The sequence below is a fragment of the Nansenia antarctica genome (genome assembly GCF_963989245.1).
Source record: "Nansenia antarctica genome assembly, chromosome: 7".
Taxonomy (NCBI): domain Eukaryota; kingdom Metazoa; phylum Chordata; class Actinopteri; order Argentiniformes; family Microstomatidae; genus Nansenia; species Nansenia antarctica.
Window position 1 is genome coordinate 46,154,517 of NC_137677.1, and position 22,774 is coordinate 46,177,290.

The 22,774-nt window shown below is 46.5% G+C and overlaps 1 protein-coding gene across 1 annotated transcript in view; it reads left to right on the forward strand.

Moving 5' to 3' along the window:
• erbb4b (erb-b2 receptor tyrosine kinase 4b) overlaps positions 1-22,126 on the forward strand; it is a gene marked incomplete at both ends in the record, with an annotated part of 209,701 nt that extends 187,575 nt beyond the window's left edge. The window contains 7 exons of the mRNA XM_080535447.1: positions 14,124-14,279; positions 15,558-15,633; positions 16,146-16,292; positions 17,431-17,528; positions 17,680-17,850; positions 20,384-20,735; positions 21,444-22,126. Coding sequence (XP_080391573.1) covers positions 14,124-14,279; positions 15,558-15,633; positions 16,146-16,292; positions 17,431-17,528; positions 17,680-17,850; positions 20,384-20,735; positions 21,444-22,126 — 1,683 coding nt within the window. The remainder of the gene's footprint in view (positions 1-14,123; positions 14,280-15,557; positions 15,634-16,145; positions 16,293-17,430; positions 17,529-17,679; positions 17,851-20,383; positions 20,736-21,443) is intronic.
• Between the last annotated feature and the right edge of the window lie 648 nt (positions 22,127-22,774).

The window sequence follows — 22,774 nt, forward strand, 5'->3', positions numbered from 1 at the left end:
CTGCCATAACAGGCGTCAGCCGACTCGTTTTAACCTCGACCTCTCAAACAACCTGCGGTTCAAGTCGTTCCGGGGAGCGAAAGGACACAGCGAGACAGTTCCTGCAGTGTGACGCACGGCCGCCGCAGCCGCCTGCCGTCACCGTGTTCACTCTTCAGCACGCACGTGTCGCTCCTCCAGCAACCATCTCCGCTCCCCCTATCCCAATCAAACGGGGGCCAGGTTGTACAGCTATGGTGATTGTGTGTCTTTGGACAAGAATAAGTGAGCCTTAAAGCATTGACTGGTAATCTTGTCTGCCTACCTCCCCTGGGGTTCTATCCAGCTCCAGAGCCTGCACCTCAGGGTCATTTCCCTGTGCAAACCCGCTCTCCCAGTCTGAGCAAACAGCCCTCCTCTCCGCCTCATTACATAGGCCCCAGGGTCCATCTGTCCATTCTTTTACCCCCCCCCCCCCCTCTCTCTCTCTCTCTCTCCTCTTTCTATTTCTCCTTGTCCATCTTTTCAAGGATACTGTCTCTCTATTCCGAGGGGAGAGTTGGCATTCTCCGGTTTGAATGGTGTTTTGCTTACAACACAGAGGAGAGAGGTCAGAACTGACAAGCTTTGGATACTGGTGTCCCTTATACAGACAAGTGTCCTTCTCTCTGAGAACTTTAGGCTTGGAATTTGACAATCAGTGTTGTACTTTAATGTTGTTAAAGTTATTATTCTAAGAGACAAGAGAGGTATGTAGATAGTTTCACACCCAGCCCCATTCCTACACTTGCGGTCTTACACTCAATCACGCAAGTATGGATGCACACACACACACACACACACACACACACACACACACACACACACACACAGTCATGGTCATAGTGCAGAGTGCAGAATGGGGTAGAGATGGATGGGTCCAGGTGAGGCAGCAGGGCGATGGATGACTGCAGGCAGGTTCCACAATGGATGAGGGCCATGGCATCTGGAGACAGCCGAGACAAATGACAGGCTGCCAGCCCCAAGCCACACACACGCACACACACACACGCACACACACACACACACACACACACACACACACACACCTCTCTGACACACTTCACCTGCAAATGGCCACACACACAAACTCTCTCTCTCTCTCTCTCTCTCTCTCTCTCTCTCTCTCTCTGTCTATCTCTCTCTCTCTTTCTCTCAGGAGTGAACAGGTACCTCATGCATAATGACATTACAATGTTAAAACAAGAACAGATTAATTTCCAATAAATTAGGTTAGATCGGTGGCATGCCAAGCGCATCACTCTGTTTCAGCTTGAGATGACACCATCAACTGGATTCTTACAAAGGTTGTTACGTGCCTCATTTGAATAATGGGTGGTGTGCATGAGCTCAGAGACCCTAGATATTATGGTTACACGTTATATGAAAGGGGTATGTACTGTATGTCAGATTAAATCAGGAATCGGGAATCAAAATAAAAGTCCACCCAAACTATACATTTTTTCGGACAGAATTTGCCACATCGACATACAACCAATAATTGGTCTTTGCCTCTCTATCACAATTGGGTTATTAACTGAATTGATACTTGTGTTGAGTTGGAAGGAGCTCTCGGATTGAAAGGTGAAGTACATGGAAGGCCAGCATATTCAGTAAGTGACATTCATGTTCATTGTTTTATGTATGATAGTAGACTAAGGGCCCTTACAATACACTTGTACAAGGGTCAATGATCATAAAGGCAAAATGCCTTGATTCCGACCCCTCATTCATTGTTCATAACTAAAATATGAAGCATGTATCTCCCCTATGGTGATGTGCAAAGCAATCATGAATGATTCATAGCATATTGTTTGAGGTTGTTGGGTACTGCATAGTAAAGTGGCTTACAATTATATAATTGTGGCTTATAATTCTCTATTCGAATACTTCAAAAAGGTGAGGGGAATCTGACGAGAGACTACAGGGGGCAAGGTAGTAAGAAAACAAAGATTTGAAGAGATTTTTTACTAGTAATCACATCCCGTTAGTGTCTGCTCATGTTGTTTTTGTATTGGGGTATAGTAAACTGGAAACTAATACCTTGTGAATGCAAGTGTATTGTCTCTCTGGCAGCCGTCTTTCGGAATGCTGAAATCAGAATACTGAAATCAGGAAATGTAATTACTTCCTATTTCCAATTATTTCCCTGCTTACGCTTACCTCTCCAGACTCTTCTGTTTGTTTAAATGAAAGTAACGTTGGTCAGTTTGCAATCGTAATACATCTTTGCACACAGCTCCCTCCTGTTTAGGACATGCTCATTGCTTTCTGCACATCTTTAGAAGGCAGTAGAAGAACACTAAGAGGCATTAGAGGGCTGAAACTAGCGCTGAGGCTCCTCTGCAGTGCATCAGGCAGTGGGCCAACGCGGCCATTGAAGACTCGAGGTAGGAGGACACCCAACAGTTTGGTTTCACTTCGCTTTCAATTAGCTGGCTGTCACAACCAACCGCCTGGCAGACTGACTTTAATTGCCTCGACCCTGACTGAACTGTAAGGACGTTTGGGGGGGAGGAGGGGAGGAGGGGATGTGTGTGTGGGGATGCTGTCACATGTCTTCAGCGTCCATCAAGACAGGTGATAGGTGACAGAGGATACAAACTCTCACCTCTCTAGATGAGGGCGGACGGGTCTCTGGGAGAGGACGTTAAGAAGGAAGAAGCTGATTGGTGAAAGCGTGCCGTGCCAATCATCTGCCTATGGATGTTTGTGTCCTCTGATTCGTTTTTTTCATAAGGGTCTGAGAGTAGCCTCAGGAAGTGAACTAACCCCTGTAACTCTAGCCACTGCAAGCAGAGTTGATGTTTTTTTTTTTTACTTGAGTATTTTTAGCTGACTTTATAGACAACCTGGTGTGAGGTGCTGGTGGAAGCATGGTACAGTATCTAATCCAACAGGGTTGATACATAAGAAGGTGAAATACAGTTAACAGATTGTGTTGTGAGGGGCCATACAGTAAGAGATAGTGTTATCTCTGAGGGATTGCATTCCTGTTGCTTGACAGTTTACAAGGACTTGAACTGGAATGGATGCCCCTCATTGTGTGTGTGTGTGTGTGTGTGTGTGTGTGTGTGTGTGTGTGTGTGTGTGTGTGTGTGTGTGTGTGTGTGTGTGTTTGTGTGTGTGTGTGTATGTGTGTGTGTGTGTTGGCATTTACTCATTCTTTTAACATTCTAATAATCTCCCCTGAAACTAGTCATGCCTGGGTCATTATCGGAGCCATGACCATGACCACAACCACAGAGCCACTGGTCAACAGACTTTGTGGGGAAATGATCTCTTAAAACGGATTCACACACATTTAAACACACTATCTATAAACCGAGTGACATGGAATCGCCTGTCCCCAAGATAATATGTTGGGAAATATGAACAGCGATTAAGAAGAAAGCAATCAAAGTTGAGTGCTTTGAGGACGTGGTTATGCTTTTAACACAATCAGGCTCTCCATATTGGACATTGTGCAATTAGCCGTGAACAGCAATGAGCTCAGTAGATTGTTTAGATGTTTCATCGGGTCAAGTTGGCCATATTTACGGCAGTCAGCCATCTGTTATACTCCTATGGTGTGGGACAGGAGGAACTGTGCATGGCCTTCCTTGCGTGGAAAGTGTTTCAGTCTCTCTCTCTCTCTCTCTCTCTCTCTCTCTCTCTCTCTCTCTCTCTCTCTCTCTCTCTCTCTCTCTCTCTCTCTCTCTCTCTCATTCTTTCAGAGAGCATGTGCCCATGGGTGTGTTTAGAATGTGACTGAGGCAGCAGTGACTGAATTGGCTATATCTGACCACTGATTGGCTTGGAGCCTCAGGGATAAACACTAGTCTGTCAGCAGTGTTTCCTCCTCCTCCACCTCCTCCTCCCCCTCCTTCTCGCCTGTCTTGTGTTGGGAACCACACCTTTCTGTTTTTCATTCAAACGTATTTGTATTCTAAATCATAGATCATGAACTGTCTTAGGTGACACTAAGTATTGGCCAAAAACCGTGTTCATTCGAGTCAGTGAGTTGTGTGTTGTTCAGCACTACCGTCTTGAAGTTTCTTTTTGTTTATCGATATTTAAGTTATTAAAGGTCTGCAGCCCTCAAAAGTCTGTAGCCCTCAGCATAATTCTGTGAAGTGACAATGTGTTCTGTGTCCTCTCACATCCACCACTCAGCTGTACTCTGCTGCTCTTGTCACACACACACACACCCACACACACACACACACGCACACGCACACACACAAACACAAACACACAGTATCCTCCCTCCACCTGGCTGGACAGCTGTAAGAGAACCAGGCCAGTGTATTCAACCTCCCAATTCTCTGCTCTACAATCTTCTGTCAGCTTGAACCTAAGCAGCTATCTTATCTCATGTTGGGTATCGTAACCACGTTTAGGCTATAATGGATGCAGTGAGAATGCATGTGAGAGGTTGCCCTAAACATTCCAAGGTGCCCTCTAGAATCACGACCACTCAAGGTTGTTGTAGGCCACTTCAACCACAATGGATGAGTCACCAGACCCCCCCTCCCCCCCCCCCCCCCCCCACCGCCACCCAACAAATGTACACAACAGATAGAGAACGGTACGTGTTTCTTCAGCACACTTGTATTGTTAGTCTGTTATCATGGCTGTCGCAGAGCCCTTCTCACAATGTGCCCTTTGTTGAGCTTTCTCTCCGGCGCGGAGGCACGTTCCTCACCCTCTCCCTGAACCGACAGCGCCGTCTGCCTGCGCACACCTCCAGCCTCAAGGCTCAGAGAGAGCCCTGCAATATTGATCGGAGCTTTCAGCCCCTCCAACTCCTCCACTCCTCTCCAGCCCACCCAAGCCCAGCCTGGTCAAACACACCTGCACGGACGCAGCACACACATACACGCACGCACGGCGCACACACACACACGCACGCACACACGCATACACGCACACGCACGCACGCGCGCACGCACACACACACACAGCCCCCTCTCAGAGACCAGACAGGTGTGTATTATTTACTGTGGCTCGAGGAGGCCAGGCAAACACAGAATGAGTAAACAGTGTATGAGGGTGCCAACCCGGCCAGGAAAAAACAATAGAGGAATGAAGATAACTCCTGGCACACATATAGAGGAATAATAGAACGGGAGAAAACTAAAGATTGACCGAAAACAATTGAGTCGTAATCCGTAATCCATACCAAGATGTTCAGGCCTCAGCAATTCAAATGTGTTATTCAGAGTACCGGTAGTTTTAGAGAGGGAACTTAGTTCATAGTTCACTTAGTTCTAATAAATGCTGTACTGTAAGCTGTGCTCACAGGTTTTAATGCACATCCCCCCCCCAGCCCAGACCAACAATTATGGACGCAGGTTAATATGTTTTATTGTTGTGCATGGAAGAAAGAATGATTCCCCCCCCCTCCCCACATGCGCTGTCTTCCTGTGAATGTGCTCCACGGGAACATGGATATTGTCGAGCTCTGCCGTTTCCGCAGATCAATCATAGATCAAAGATAATGCTCTCATTACGCCGCACTCAAATGGCGTTATTATGTCAGTGCTTATGATTATGATCATTATTATCATTTCTATATTACAGTTAATTATTCCCGTATCCTAAAGCTTTTAAGCACTGACAAGGCATGGCTAGCAGCTCACAGAGTAGCTCTAAGGCTTGACAAATTGCGCAGTAAATTGCTGAGCGGCTGGGTGTAAACACCCGATCGTGATTGACAGGATTGGAGAGGAACTGCATGTGTTTGAGATGCATTTATTTGTCCCCCTGAGACAACCAGGGTTAATTTCCTGTTCTGCTAGGAGTCTATTGGATACAGTGTGGAGGAGCGTCTGGGTGCTACAGTATAGGTCTGAAACCCTGGGGCATTGCTGCTGCTGAGCCACTAGGGGCAGTCTGTTCTGAAGATTCTCTGCTCCAAGACAATTCACGGTCAAGACGAGGTGGAATGTCCTGCTTTTTCAGTAGAGAACTGATATCGTTTTGTCAGGCTGAGCCAGGCATGGTTGTGTTCAGGTGTACACACCATCAGGACACACCAGAGTTGTGTTTTTTGTTTTTGTTGCTCTGCCTTCTTCTCTGTGCCCTCAGTCTTCAGGTTGTTGCTGTTGTTGTTGTTGTTGTTGTTGTTGTTGTTGTTCTTGGTAGTCTTCACGGCTAGGAGCAGAGAGTGAAAGACAAATCTCGGTCTGCTGTTGACCAAAACGCAACTGATTGAATAGTGAAATGAGTTTTCTCCTTGAGAGGTCAAATCCAATTGTTTTTGTCCCGCCCCATCCCCCCTCTTTCTGTTTCTGTTTACCCATTTTAATACGTTTTATTTAGCGATGCCTATGTGAGTCTCCTGCTTTCTGAAGTGTTTGTAGACTGTGTCGATGTTTGGGCCAACCCAGACTATCCTCTCTCCCCTCACCTCAAACACCTGGCAAATGCTTGCACAAATGTCCTCATAATAATTGATATCATATACAAACAGTATTCAGACTCAGTTTCACTTTCCAAGTAAGTTGATTCCACCATGAAATATTAATTCTCCTTCTCCATACCCTGCACTCTGCTGGACCCCTCCAGTGACTCTACCTGCGGCTGAGTCCCTGAAGCAGTCTAGGCTGTACGTGGAGGAGGGGCTCCACCCCTAGACCATCATCACAACCAGCTGTCTTATTTCACTTAACAGTAATGGGAGTTTATCAAGTAGTGTGCGAAGGTTAGTAGAATAAGAGCACAAAGAGATGACCATGACATACTGGCTGGCTACCCCAACGAGAGGATTGATCGATGGCCTTTTTTACACCAGGTGGGGCTGTAGGTAGCCCCATCCCTCTCCCTCTGGCCCCTGTAGTGTTGTTAATGAAGTCCCCCCTCCCTCCCCTAACCACTCTGGTGGCTCATAGTGTCACCTGCAGGAGCCAGGTACACATCACGTCTCTCTCTTGCCAAACACATTACCAGGCCCATCTGGTGCCCCCCCCCGCCCCCTCGCCCCATGCCAGGCGCGGGCCAGCCCTCCAGGTCAAGGTCATGTGTTGGCGTACGGTTGAGGATGACAAGTCCTGCTCCCTGAATACTTGGGCCAGGGCCGCGTTGCCGTCGGTGCCTGTGTGGCAGCGTGGCCTGGCCTCTATTTGGGTCACAGAGTGAACAGGTCCAGCTCTGAGCTGCATGCCCGTGACCTGACACTAGTGATAGTGAGAGAGACAGAGAGAGAGAGACAGAGAGAGAGACAGAGAGAGAGAGACCGAGAGAGAGAGAGACGGAGAGAGACTGCCAGTCTGACAGATGGGCTGGCAATAGGATACAGAAGATAGCTGCCTCTATGTGCTGCATGGTGACTCCTTGAAATGCCATATCCGCCCATGTGTGAAAATGCTATTTTTTTCCACGGCCTCGTTTTGATCTCATCTGATAAAGAGGAAGAACACAGATGATGTTAAGTGTTCAGCTTGCCTTTTGCTAGTGCACTTCAATTTGTCTTTGCAAGACATCACTTCGAAGACCTCTCCATTGATCGCCCTTAAACTCTCAGAACCTTTCTCTACCCCGCCCCCCCCCCCCCTTTCCCCACACACACGCACACACCCCACCTCACCCCTCTTACCGACCCCAGATGCTCGTTGGTATTCTGTCACCTCTACTCCTGCTGAGAGCTCACTGAGGTGTAGCGAACAGGATCCAGCAGGCCCCTCTTCCTGTGCTCCCTGTGTCAATGTCCCCTTCTCCTCTCCTCCTCTTGTCCTTCTACAGCTGAAGTCTCTCCCTCTCTCTCTTTGCTGTTCACATGTTGTTCTTTTCAAGCTGGGTGCAATGATATTACTACAGTTATTGTATGCGAAGATGCATTCCTTATTTGTTTCTTCAGATCTTCTGTATAGCCATGCTCGGCTGTAATTTGGCTGTGTGAGTGAAGTGATGATGCTAATCTGATAAATGTTACCCAAATCCAAAGTGGTGATTAATTTCGATGATATTATAATTGCCAGCTAAAGAGGCCTATATCTCCCCAAATATCAAGCATTATTTTAATATAATAATATATAATAATTGTAGTTTCTCTCTCTAGTCTCTCTTTCTCACATCCCTTTCCCTTCGTCACTATTCAGATCTGTCCTTACCCTCTTCTTCATCTCTGTCTCTTCCTCTCTCCACCCCCACCCCCCTCCACCCCTCTCCTTCCTGTCCTGGTCTGCCTACACTCTGCAGTATTCGCTGGCATGTTTACACAAACTACTTAAACAAGATTTCCTCCTTTGTCAGGTATGCTGCTGTGGTTTTAATGAGCCCTGTGTGTGTCTGGGTAACACGGCCCTCTCTCTATTATGTTCCTGCACCAACTCTGCTCTGCTATCAGAGCACAGGCTGGAAAACGTATCTAATAGGTCACTAAGGGAGGCCAGGCTTCTCCTCCTCGGCTGCTTTAATCCCCATTATTGTAAACCACTATCCAGGTGTTGGATACAGGACGAGCTGAAGGGAAAGAAAGACAGAGAATTCCACATAAACATTCCGTCTGTATGTGTGGAGAGAATGGTCGCTCCAGGGCACACGCATCACTTATCTCACCTGTGAGAATTCCATTAAAATACAATGTGGGTTGATGTGTGTGCGTCCGCACAATGTTTAGTGTATATGATTGGCTTTGCCGTTTAGGATTAGATTTATTCACCCAATTTACATTTAAGAATGTGTAATGAGCAATGCTGGGAGGGGAGTTATGTAAGGTCGAGCAAAATGGGGCTATTCAAAACAACGTGAGAGCAAGTTGTCTCCGCAATGCATTCATCTTCTCAGTGGTAAGAAAGGGGAATAACCTACGGGACTACAAAATACGTACTTGAAACCTCGCGTCAAGAAATCTATTCTGTTGATATTACTGGTGTTTCAGCTCCTCGTTATGTATTGCGTCATGAGTCTAAGATTTCTAAAGAAGATTTCTAAAGAAAGTATATGGCCAAGAGCAGCAGAATTAAGTGAGTGTAGAGTAAAGCCAGGAGACATAGGCACTGTGTGGGTGGATGTGTTGGATGAGGTGGCGGGGGGGTGGATGAGGTGGAGAGGGTGGGGGGTTGAGTTGAGGGTAACCCTAGGGAGCCAAGTTTAGCCTAACCTGCCTCCCCCATACACAGGTCAAAGACTCCCACCCACCACCTTCCTCCCACCCCCTCTCACTCCCTCCCCTCCACCCAATTATATCCTCCTGACACCAGCAAGGTCACTGTCACTGTGGGAGCCCCAATCAATAGTTCCCCTCCTGCCTCTGATGATCATCTATATTTCAGAGGGGAGATGACCTGCCTGGAATTAATGAAAAGCTGTTGGCAGAGCTGAAATTACAGTGGATTGACGGTTTGAATACTGATGGTGACACCGCTAGACCCGTCCCAAGCTGGATTAGCCTATCACGCAGCCAGACGTGCTGCATAATTGAAATGGCAGCCATTTATTATTCTCCCCAAATGAATAAAGCCCCATCTTAATCCCAGTCACAAATTGTTACAGGTGAGATTAGAGGATCAGGCAGTTCACGTCAAGCCTTTCTTAAGTTGGTTCTCGTCTCTTCTCGTAGATGAATGAGAAAGGTAGAATTACTGTACATAGTTTGTACTATAAAAAGCTGAAAAGGAGTCCATAAAATTCCTAGCTGCACACTATTAAGTGATTCTCGTTGTCAGTGTTTACAAACTATAATAACATGCATTTTCCCCCTGACTCTTTTGGAGTATTTTACATTGTTATTCCTTCTGAGCTTCCATATTAATATGTATTCACCAAGCAATGTTAGAGGACAGTTTTCAGGTGAACGATTTGTCTGGATTAGTGCTGTAAGCATATGCATTTATTCTCTGAGATGTATACTTAATGTAGTTTATACCCTAACAGCCTCAACAAAGGTGCACACACACACACACACACACACACACACGCACACACACACACACACACACACACACACCCCTCCTGGTAAATAATCATGTGCATCCTCCGTGTATGCTTTTTTTTTTTGTTGCCTGTCTGTAAATATGCAGGTGTTTATGTGGGCTCTCTCACTGCTCCTCAGTGTGTGGATGGTTAGTCTCTGCCACCACACACCACAGCAACACACACAGACAAAGTCCACTGCTCCCACCTACTCACTTATTGAGTCTGAGCCGCAGTAGTACGCCACCTGCTCTGAGCCGTGGAGATACAGCAAGCAGCAACTGGGGACATTGGGCCGTTTGACCGGTCTCTTCTACAGAGAACCAGGCCATTGTGATCTTACAGATCTGAGGCATGTCAGACTGTAACTGTCCTTCCCAGTCATGGTGTTATCCAGTTTATTACCATAGAATCAAGTGTATTAATGGCCTGTGTGTGCATTGATTTCTAATTACTTTGAAGTAGACATGCAGGATAAATATTGTGTGGAGCAGGCCTCATCACGTCGGTTGTAATCATGGTCATTGATCTGCTGCTGGGCTCCAGAAGTGATCTATTCAAATGCACTCACTGGCTGTGCCACGCAGTGGGCTCTGTCCGCTCCCTTTGTGATGATATTGGCAGGGCTCCACTGGGAAAGTCTACTGCATACATACTCTCAATCATGTGTGCTTGTATGAGAGTGTGTGTTTGTGTGTGTGTGTGTGTGTGTGTGTGTGTGTGTGAGTCTTTGTGTGTGTGTGTGTGTGTGTGTGTGTGTGTGTGTGTGCGTGTGTGTGTATGTGCGCGTGTGTGCACGTGTGTGTGTATGCGCGTGTGCTTGTGCGCGTGCATGCGCACGTGTGTCTCTGAATATGGCTGGCGTAAAGAATAGCAGTGTGAAGTGTCAGGGCAGTGAGGAATGGATTCTCTGAACGCACACTGCCAGGCCTCTCTCTCCCCTATCGATTTAATCTCCCCATCGCAGCGCCGCCACCAAATCGCTCTCGACAAAATGCATTTCAAGACAATCCCGTTGACTCAGCTTTTGTCTGCATGGCCCTGATTTAAACATAAATAACCGGGAGGGAGGTCTTAGTATTTTCTGTGCAAGTGATGTGAGTCTCTCTCTGCTGGCAACGGATGGCCTCTGAGAGTGTGCTACTTATATCCTCTGAGGAAAAAAACATAATGTCTCTCTGCTCTGTCCATCTCCTCTCCCGGTCTGTAATCGCAACAGACTGCTGCTACTCTCCCTCGAGTGTTTACATGGAATAGAGGCCCCAAACCATCTTCCCTTTCCCTTTCACTGTGGCGGATATTAGACCCCCTCTCATGGGGTGCTCCAGTGCATCATGTCCACTTGGGCGGCCAGCAAATGAGAACCAGAGGAAAAAAAACTAGCAGTTTTCCTGCACGTAGGGGTTCCCTTCCAATCCCACAAACACTTCCCTTCCTCTATCATTATGGTAGCTAATTAACATTCACACATTGGCAAGCCATCCATTGTCCTCCACTGCTTAATTGTCTTGAAAATTGAGGAGATTACTGAGTACGACTTATGTACCAATAAGATTCTGTCAGGACCCGTTAGCACGAGGCATGCTGAACACACGCACACAGACCCGCGGGAACAAACACACATGCACACACCACACGCACGCATGCACGCACGCACGCACGCACATACTGACATGCACACAGGCACACACACAGTGATAAAGTTAGACAAACATTCACATATACCCTCCCCCCACTTTCATCACAACCTCCCTTAAGCCACCACCACCAAAGAACAGACAAAACAATAGATGGGTACTTTATTGATCCCTGAGGGGAAATTAAGGCGTTACAGCAGCTCACAAACCACAACAGCAAAAAAAAAAGTGACGAATAATAGAAACATTAAAGCCAGCCTGACTTTGATCACCCCGATGAAGCCGGCTGGAGGAGGAGTCTTATTGCAGGGTAGTGGTGGCCTAGTGGATAGTGAAAGAGTTGGACTAGTGATCAGAAGGTCATGAGTTCAAATCCCACCTGGGAACACCCCCACTAGTGTGCCCTCGAGTAAGGCACTTAGCCTCTCTCTGTCCCTGTAATCTCTATTTGTAAGTCGCTTTGGATAAAAGTGTAAAAATGTAAATTGCGGCAGGCCCATATTTGTGATGGTTGTCTGCTTCAGAACAGATCCATACCCTCTGCCTCTCCACCTCTGTGTTTAGCCTCCAAAATCCAGAGGTAATAGCATTTTAATTGACAATTAATGCAAATCCATTCATCACGTTGAGCTCCTTTAGAGAGTCTCCGTAGTGAGGAGGGACAGCTCTGATGAGCTGTGGAGAGCTGTGCCAAGGATCCTTGGCAGAATGATTTCTTCTCAGGTGGATGGAGGGATGGGGTTGAAAGAAGGGTAGAGCAGGCCAAGGCAGGACAGATGTTATGTTAACCAGTGAGGGGACACGTGTGGATGAATGTGTGTGCGTGTGACTGTGTGATATAACATGACATAGTGTATATCAGAATGATTGTATCAGTATGAGGCTGTCACTTTATTTCAGGGTGGTGCCGGTAACAGGGTAAATCAACACACGTTCTTCAATCAGCTCTCACCACACACAGCTCTCCTTTTCTCGGTACCTGCTTTGTATGAAAGTCTTGTCCCCGTACCCCTCAATACCACCCTTCCCTTCCTCTCAGAGACGGAACAAAATCCAATTTGTTATGGTTTGAAATAAGCCCTGTTCTCTGTTCTCTCACTATTTGGCCCAAAGTGACTCCTGTTATTCTGAGACATCAGCTTGAATAGCTGGATTTGTTTTTTCAGGCTAATCTCGTAGCGATGTACAATGGGGACCGTGGTTCTACATAAATCAGTAATGTGTCCAGTCTGGGCTTTAACATTGAAAAGCTTTGCATTGCTGCCGGGAGGTCTGTGCATTTGCATCTGTTCCTACAGGACACACTCACTTTTGTGTGATAAAGGTATTGATGGGCTTTCTACCAATCTTCCCTCTCCTATTATTATAATTGTTATACAATACAGCACCTTTCAGGATACCCAAAGCACTTTACATCGTAAGGGGGAGAACCTACCTCATCACTACCAATGTGTAGTGCCTTGGGTGATGCCACGGCAGCCACTATGTGGCAGAAAGCTCACACTACATGAGATTTAAGTGGTGAGGTGAGGAGAGAATCATGCCAATGGGGAATCAGGGTGGATTTGGTGGCCATGAAGGAAAGAAGGCCAGATTGGGAATTGTGCCAGAACACCGGCATTAACGCTCCTACTCTTGTGAGAAGTGCCATTGGGATCTTTTAACATCTCATCCAAAAGATGGCATCCTCTGCAAGACAGTGCACCATTCACTGCCCCGGGGCATTCACATGGCTTAGACCAGAGGGAGGAGTGCCACCTACTGGTCCTCCAACACCCCTTCTAGCACCCTGGGTTTTTTCTTTTGGTCCCCCATCCAAATATCTGCAGAGGCATAACCTGCTTAGCTTCCCAGACAAGCCAGCAGTGGGATGCAGGGTTGTGTGATGGCTGGTGTGACTGCTGGCTGGCTCTTGTTCTCGATTCTCGATTCCGATTATGTTTAGCTCGCTCTTAGATGTACATTTTCTCGTCCTCAAACTCAAGGGCACAGTACTGCAGCAGAAACAAAGGAGCTGCTGTTGTTTGACAATAGAATAGTTTATATGCATCGGGTCTTTGCAGCAGTCCCTGTTAAATCAATCATTCGTATTGTTCGCTCCTCCACAAAATCCATTTTTGGAGCTTTATCACGTAGAAAGATGCTTATATCTGCAAGAGTGAAAATAGTCTCACCCGTTATTGCCGCAAACAATCTCTGTTTATTAAAGTATGACTCGAGTTGTAATGTATCAATGTATGATACATTGTTGCAAAATGTATGAAACTTGTATGTATGAAATGTATGAAACTGGCCTAGACTGTTGTAAAAACGGCTTCTCCCTCCATAGAGTCAAAGCAGTTATGATTCTTGATTAAGGTTTCACACTTGGAGAGGAAATTGGTGTTACTTCTGTGTGGGGAAAAAAGTGCAGTAAGTACACATGTGGGTACTGATGGGATGATAATGATGATGAGGATGATAAGAGCGACGATGATGATTATGATGAGTCTCCCCGCACCTTTCCCCTCATGATTATGACGATGACGATGCTGATGAGTAACAGGATGTGGTGTCTTTTGTGTTTTCCAGGGTATGATGTACCTGGAAGAGAGGAGACTGGTACATAGAGACTTGGCGGCCCGCAACGTGTTAGTCAAGTCACCCAACCACATCAAGATCACTGACTTTGGCCTGGCCCGTCTGCTGGACGTCAATGAGAAGGAGTACAATGCTGATGGGGGCAAGGTAAGCATGGCTGAACAACCTGGAGGGGGAGAGGAAAAGGTGTGTGGAGATGCCCTCTATTAAAACCCACTAATGGCACCTGAGTTTATTGGGATAATATTGACATGGGTCATCACCATTATCTTTAGGAGACCCCTCAAAGAGTCCCCAAAGAAAGAGGAGTTGGAGTATCACCGGAGGCCGATATAGCCTGTTTTTTTTGGCAGAGAGATGCTGCTCAACGGGTTTGGTTTATTTACTGTTGTACTTGGCTCACAACCTAATCAACTGGTAAATCAGTGTCCCTCAGCGCCTCTCGTAAGGACTGTTTCCCTATTCTAATCTCCACTCCTCTCTCATCTTACTCTGTCCTTGTTTTCCATTTCCCCTGCCCTGCCCTCTGCCAAAAGAACCCATCCCCTCTTCCCCCCTCCCCTCTTTCTCTCTGTTTGCTCTATCTACTCTGTCCGTCGGTTTCTGTGGTTGTTTTGGGGATGCTTGTATTCTGTCCCACATAGTACTCAGAGTGAGTGGCACACACACACACACACACACACACACACACGCACACTCTCCTCTTCTTAGGTCCAACATACTGATCAATAGGATTGCTGAGTGAATCAACCGTTAAGCTGCAGCCGCCTGCAGAACCAATCGTGGGGGTCTCTCAGGTCTGGCAGAGAGGGAGAGAGAGAGAGTTTTATAAAAAGCTGGTTTTCTCCTTCCTCTAAGGCACTGCTATAGTACCTCCACTGAGTTTTAAGAGGCATCATATCAAACATCCCTCTATTTTTTTCATCTGCTTTATAAAGCTGTGGTGTCATATATGCCGTTAATGGGCTGTTGAAGAAAAACATACTGTAAGCATGTGACTACAGCATATGAGTAATGTGTAGGCATTGCCAAGACAGAAATACATTGTTGATGGATGTTGTACACTTTGGCATGCAGGAGTGAGTGTAATGAACCTCTTTTAAAAATGTTTGCTAATAATTGATTTCCAACACGGCACTGTAGCTTTTCCAGACTAAAACGTGTTTTACATATTTTCATACAAGCACCTAGATACAAACACAGTTTAGGTGAAGATCAGAGTGGAGAAATGATGTTCATCTTCAGTCATACAATGATCTAGTTTTGCATAGTTACAGTTACAGTAATATGTATGTAACTGCCGCAAAGTTAACAAGATATGTTAAAGAAAGAAGGACACATGCTAACAAACGATTCGGGTTCAATCGTGTATTCTATTCGGTTTATGCAGTCCCAAACAGTATGAAAATGTTTCTCTACCCACAGATGCCCATAAAATGGATGGCCTTGGAGTGTATTCACTACAGAAAGTTCACCCACCAGAGTGATGTTTGGAGCTATGGTAAGCAGAAACTATCCCTCAAGATCTAGCCTTAGCCTTGAAGGTCTCTGAGAAAACAAAACCTTTAACATAGTTAGAATGTGTTAATTGATGTTACTCTTTTGTGCGTTCGATTCCTACTGGGACCATAATGAAAAATGTATGCACTCACTGCAATATAAGTCGCTTTGGATAAAAGCATATGGCATATATTATATAATTTATATTGTATCATTAGTAATACTTGTCTCAGAAAAAGGGCTAGGGTTAGGGTTAAAAGTAAAACCAAAGAATCGCTCTTGCCCTGTTTGATTCCCTGATGCTCTCCATTGTCTTTATACTCTCCCTTGTAACATACGTTCTGTTACTTGGTCTAGTCCATTCATAGATTTCATTCAAAACGTTGGGAAGCGATACTTCAGAATGAGTGTTGGCTTAGCTGGCCCTCTGATATCTTCTTCTCCTCTATTCTCGTCTTTGGCTCTCCTCTGCTCTCCACTCCCCCTCTGCTATCCTCTGCTCTCATCTCTCAGGAGTGACCATTTGGGAGCTGATGACCTTTGGAGGGAAACCCTATGACGGGATTCCTACTAGAGATATCCCAGACCTCTTGGAGAAGGGCGAGCGTCTGCCTCAGCCTCCCATTTGCACCATAGACGTTTACATGGTCATGGTCAAATGTAAGTATTTAACACACACACACACACACACACACACACACACACACACACACAGATTTTCAATTGACCAGTATCTGTAGTAAAGGTGGTTTGTTTCAAAGCAAGCTGTAAATAATATTGTGTGCTACTGTACATACACTATACAAATAAAGTTATTATTATTATTATTATTATTATTATTATTATTATTATTATTGGGAGTGACAGAACACTTAAGTGTGGAAAGCCCCTGTAGGAGTGAAGCCGTGTCCCACCCATGCTGCTGGTATGACACCACTGCCCTGCAGTAGGGCAGGGTCACAGGTGGCACCATGCCCCCGCTGGCCCTGCCCGGAGTGCCCTGGCAGAGTGACACAGTGCCAGCCGTACCCTGGTGTTTCCTGGCCGTGTCCCCTCTCTCTGAATGACAGCCTCTGGCCCTCTGTGTCACTTTTCTACATGTTCTTGTGGCCAACACCCCTGTACACGTGCCAACTTCCTCTCACATTGAGACAGACGGCCAGGAAAGGATTAGCGGAAAGGTCACCACGTCCTCCATGTCTGTCTGTCTGTCTGTCTGTCTCTCTCTCTCTCTCTCTCTCTCTCTCTCTCTCTCTCTCTCTCTCTCTCTTTCTCTCTCTCGCTCTCTCACTCTCTCTCTTTCTCTTTCTCTCTTGTTTCCATTCCTTATAACAATATGGCGTCCTGACCTCACCCTAAAGTCACATTTGCACACTCCTCTCTCTTATTGGTAGATTTCATCATGTAAGGGGTGCAATCAGTGCTTGTGTTGTGGGGGTGTGTGCACGTGTATCCATGTGCCGTGCCACAGGAGATCAGCTGGTGCCAAGATAGAGCATGCTAGGGGAGAGTACACACGTGATTGATTTGGCATGGTGGCCATTACGTGTCTGTGGACCTTGGCAGACTATCACACTCATGCATATGGCTGTGCAGGTGATAAGACAGTGTGTTTGTGGGGGTTTTCTGACAAATGAATGATTTTCACAGACTTGGCTAGAGGAAATTGGATGCTTATGAAAATCACATCACATGAGTACCTCAGCATGAGTAAAGGATGAAGGTCTGTAAGGAAAGCCAAGCCTCCCCTTGTCTCTTCCCTCTCTGGTCAGATTTCTAAAGCTCTCGTCCCTTCCAGGTTGGATGATTGATGCAGACAGCAGACCCAAGTTCAAGGAGCTGGCTGCAGAGTTCTGTAGGATGGCCCGCGACCCCCAGCGCTACCTGGTCATCCAGGTAGGTTAACTCCCTCCACTCCAACTCCAAAGTTTAAAAGCATTACTCTGGCATTTGTATTAGAGTCTCTCTCTCTCTCTCTCTGTCTCTCTCTCTGTGTATGGGTCTCTCTCTCTCTCTCTCTCTCTCTCTCTCTCTCTCTCTCTCTCAGGGGGATGACCGTATGAAGCTGCCCAGCCCCAACGACAGTAAGTTCTTCCAGAGCCTGTTGGATGAGGAGGAGCTGGAGGACCTGATGGATGCAGAGGAGTACCTGGTGCCCCATGGCTTCAATATCCCCCCTCTGGCATACACCCCCAGGACACGCATGGACTCCAACAGGGTAAGGCCCTCCATAAATTATGTTTGTGTGTTTATTCACTATGGGGTGTTTTATCCCTCCGCTTTTTCAGTTGACTTAATTTCAGCTTATTATAGAAACTAAAGTAAATTACTAAAAATATCATCATCAATCATTCACCTCCCTTTTCTCTGTAGAATACCTCAGACATGTTCAAACCTGGTCTCATTCAACCTCAGACAAAGGCAAAAAGTCATACTGAGAAGCTGAGTTGGAATTCATAGCCTTGCTCTGAAATTGGTTTCCACTTCTCAGTATCTAACAGCAGGACAACTGTTTTTGCTGAATGAAACATGACTCTGTAGAGCACACAATAAAGTATAGATGCTTATTTAGCTTTGATTTGATTCCATTCTCTCATTTAGATTTATGGTCAATTGTGAGTCTCTATATCGCTGAGATCTCCTTGCCTTGGATGTCCTTATATGAAGGGTTTGGGAAGCTACTCTGAAAATCTATTTAACTAAATGACCAATTACATTACAAGGGAAGAAGTTGAACTACACCTAAAGCTGCTACATCATCAAACTACTACACAGAACAGTCAGTTACTGAAAGATGACTAGTCCGTTTGACAGAAACTGTAAATGACTACTCTAATAAATATTGGGACATTTGAAGGATAACACCAGGACAGCCGTGCCTATCTCGCCTACTATTAGAGCCGCCACGGGTGTCTAGAATAATTCCTATAGTATATTTTGGTTTTATTTTGGTTAAAACTAACATTTTAATTAGTTTAGCTACACCAAAATATAGGCCTAGTTAAACTAATAGTTGAGTAGGCTACTGGAATCTACATTAGGTATCAGAAGTAAGGGACCACATAGAGCACTTTATTAGTAGAAAATGGGCAGTCTTTCACTTCCATTTTGGATTAGAGATTATTGTCTGTGTTAGAGGGAGTCTTAGCTCTCTCTGGTCTCGGGGAGGTTGGTATACAAAGCTCTAAGTCTGGGTTCACTTCATCACACAATCAGTCCTCCAGTCACGTGAGACATCTTTTATGCAAACTTCCGGTTTGTTTTGGTCTGAAAGTGGCTAGCTGGGAAGCCCTCGGAATACAAATTAGGCTTTGAGAAAAGGAAACCTCCCCAAATAAAATGCATTAGCATTATATTTTTAATCCAGATCCCCCTATTTTTTTTTAATTCATGAATTTGGTAACTGATATGAACATAAAAAGTGAAATATTTTGTATCTACTCAACCATACTGTATTATCTTAGTGTTATTTGACTGTTAATTATGTTTTAATGTATCTAATTACTCTCTTTCGTTATGTTCATAAATCATTATGAAACATTGTATTTACCCAGTGGAACAGGGAAAGCATACTAGTCTATCAAACATACTGCCACAGATACTGTATGGCAGACAGAGATGCTGTTGCCAAAATGGTTGCCACTCATCCCTGCCTCATCTCCTCTGCCAAGTCACATACAGAGCATACATTGAGCACACGCAAAGGGAGAGAAGGAGGAGAGAGATAGTAGAGGGGGAGAGAGAGAGAGAGAGACAGAGAGAGAGAGAGAGAGAGAGAGAGAGAGAGAGAGACACAGAGAGAGAGAGAGAGAGAGAGAGAGAGAGACAGAGAGAGAGAGAGACACAGAGAGAGAGACAGAGAGAGACAGAGAGAGAGAGAGAGACACAGAGAGAGAGAGAGAGAGAGAGAGAGACAGAGAGAGAGAGAGAGAGAGAGAGAGAGACAGAGAGAGAGAGAGAGAGAGAGAGAGACAGAGACAGAGAGAGAGACCCTGAAAAGCAAGAGCTGCAGAAACCAAACAACAAGTCAAGAATCCACAAGTAGGTAGTATTTGAGTTCTGACAGGGGGTATGAGGGAGGGAGAGAGGGGGGGAGGGCAGAGCAGAGCAGTGAGAGGCAGTGGGAGTATGATTCCATCTAGTTAGAGGGTGGAGGGGACACAGCTATGAGTGGGGGAGTCTCCTCAGGGACTGCTGACAGCACACCTGCAGACCCTGGCTGCATGGGGGAGGTATATGACTGTCTGGTAGGGTCTATTCATCCACAGGAGGGGACCTGGGGGTTGGTGTGGAGGCTAAGTCCCCCTTCACCCCAGTGGAAATGAAATGCCGTTCTTTAGCTTTAACCTACGTTACACACACAGCACAATTGGCCATGCTTCATTGCTCTGTTACCCTGTCTCCCTGTTTCATCAGGCTTGAACACACCGCATGTTCACTGGGACTCTGGGAGGCGGCTTGTCTAACCCTTGTTTAGACAGTAAACATACACATGCTTGTCTTTTCATTGTGTTTCACAGCATTTCACTCAGCGCTGAAGTTATTAACTAAATGTGCCCTTGTTAGCAGATGCCGATGATAGTACATCATTATAACAACCACACATCTTGGAATAAAAACACACACCTAAAGACGTCTCACTCACACGTAAAACACAAGTAGCAGAAATCAGGAAGACCACACATAATATATATCATAGCACAGTACAGCACAGCGGTGTCATTAAACCTCTGTCCTCTGTGTCTCTGCAGAACCAGTTTGTGTACCAGGACAGTAGTTTTGGCTTGGAGGACATGATGGCTACCATCCCGAGGGTGGTGTCAGTGTCTGCCATGGCAGGCTGCGTGCCACAGGACCAGTCTGCAGGGCAGAGCACCGCGCTGGAGGCCTTTGAGGATTCACGCTGTAATGGGACCCTGAGGAAGCAGGTCTCGTCACGCCCAGGCCCAGGACCAGGACCAGGGCTAGGACTAGGTCTAGGTGTAGGGGAGGACAGTAACGGACAACGCTACAGTGCAGACCCCACCGTTCTGCTGGGAGAGCGCGGGGCCAGAGGAGACACAGACCAGGACGGATACATGACGGCCATGAGGGAAAACTCAGGTACACCAAGAACAGTCATTCCTCCACTTCTGTAATTACAACAAAATGTATGTGTTTGATTAATGTGTAATTACAAAGCAGTAACTAGTAGTAGTAGTAGTTGTATTGGTGCTTTGCAGTCATGGACTGAAATGTCACACTATTTACATACATATAAACAACATTGACAGTGTTCTACAAAACTATAATATAGACTAGTGCAAAGTTAAAAACAAGAAAGCTCAAGTACAACACAGTGATTTTACAGTCGAAAGGGGGCATATTTGGTTACTTGTAAATGTCCAAAGGATAGGCAGTAGGACTAAGGGGTGTGTGTGTGTGTGTGTTGATGAGTTGTAAAGTTGTTATAGTGAAATATGGGATGGGATAGTTCTGACTACTGTATGTAAAAGAAAAAACATACTGTGTCAGTTCAATGTTGTAACAAGAGTAATTACACTGTTACTACACAGCTCATGGACTTCATAGTATAACATCATTCAAGGAAGTGGAGAGATCTCTTGGATCCTGTCAAGACACCTTTGGCTTCTCTAAAGCCTCACTTCTTATGAAAGTTTCTCACCTTCCTCTTGTCTCTCTCTCTCTCTCTCTTTCTCTCTCTCCCTCTCTCTCTCTCTCTCTCTCTCTCTCTCTCTCTCTCTCTCTCTCTCTCTCTCTCTCTCTCTCTCTTTCTCTCTCTCCCTCTCCCTCTCTCTCTCTCTCTCTCAGACTCTCTTAACCCGGTGGAGGAGAACCCCTTCGCCACGCGCCGCAGGAACGGGGACGCCCACACACTGGACAGCTCGGGTTACCACACCGCCCCCAACGGACAGCCCAGGGTAGAGGACGAGTATGTGAACGAGCCCCTCTACCTCAACACCTTCCACAACGCGGGGGAGAGCACCCAGGAGTACATGAAGAAGAACGGCGTGCCTGCCCCTGGGACACATAACACAGCCTCCGCCTCAGGCCCTACCGCTGGCCAATCGACAGCCCTGACAGGGAACCCCTCATCGGGCCACACCCACCCGCCTGGCCAGCCCGCGTACGTGGCACCTCCGGGTATCACTGGTGGCTCCCACCTAGGGCTCCCCCTACACCTTGCTCACCCTGGCCACACTCTCCACCCTGGGCACACCCTCCACCCAGGCCTGACAGGCACCACCATGGCGGACAAGAAGGCCAAGAAGACCTTTGACAATCCCGAGTACTGGCAGCACAGTCTTCCTCCCAAGGCCACCCTGCAGAACCCTGAATACCTGCAGGACTGCAGCACTCGCTTCTTCTACCGGCAGAACGGACGCATCCGGCCTGCCGTGGCCGAGAACCAGGAGTACCTGTCAGAGTTTGCCCTGAAGCCCGGCACTGTACTGCCGCCCCCCCCCTACAGGCAGAGGAACACTGTGGTGTAGCGACGTAGGAACGGAGGGAAGGGGAGAGGAGGGGGAGGAGGAGGGGATGTGTATGCTATGGACATTCCTCTCAGCCACACAGTATTTATCGACCCTGGTTCCCTACACCAGCACCGGACACGTCGCTGTCTGTCTGTCTGTCTCCTCTCAACTGGATTACAACACTATTATACTGCTGAGAGACCCCCCCCCCCCACACACACACACACACACACATTGCCAGCGTCACGTGTCACTCGTAACCCTCCCCACCTCTCCTTGTCTCTCTCTCTCTCTCTCCTTACATCCTGCCTCTTGCTTCAAAAACCACAACAGCAGCAACAACAACGATACAGAACAACATGAAGAAAGACGTGTCCTGAGAGGAACACTCCCTGAATGTGTGGAACAAGTAAATCATTTACTGTTGTGAAGAACACTATTCAGGCCACAAAAACTCTAAGCATTTGACTACAGTACATACAGAAATGTTCCCTCAGAGCTTTGATTAAGCTGTGTTGGAGAACAGTCACTCTCGCTTCAGACACCATACAGGTCTCGGAGTGCAACATAGTGTCATTGTAAATGCATACTGAAGCAACCCAAGCATACAGTCGTTTCAGAAGAGCAGGTTGTGTACAGTAAAACAGGTTCATATGGGTGCACATA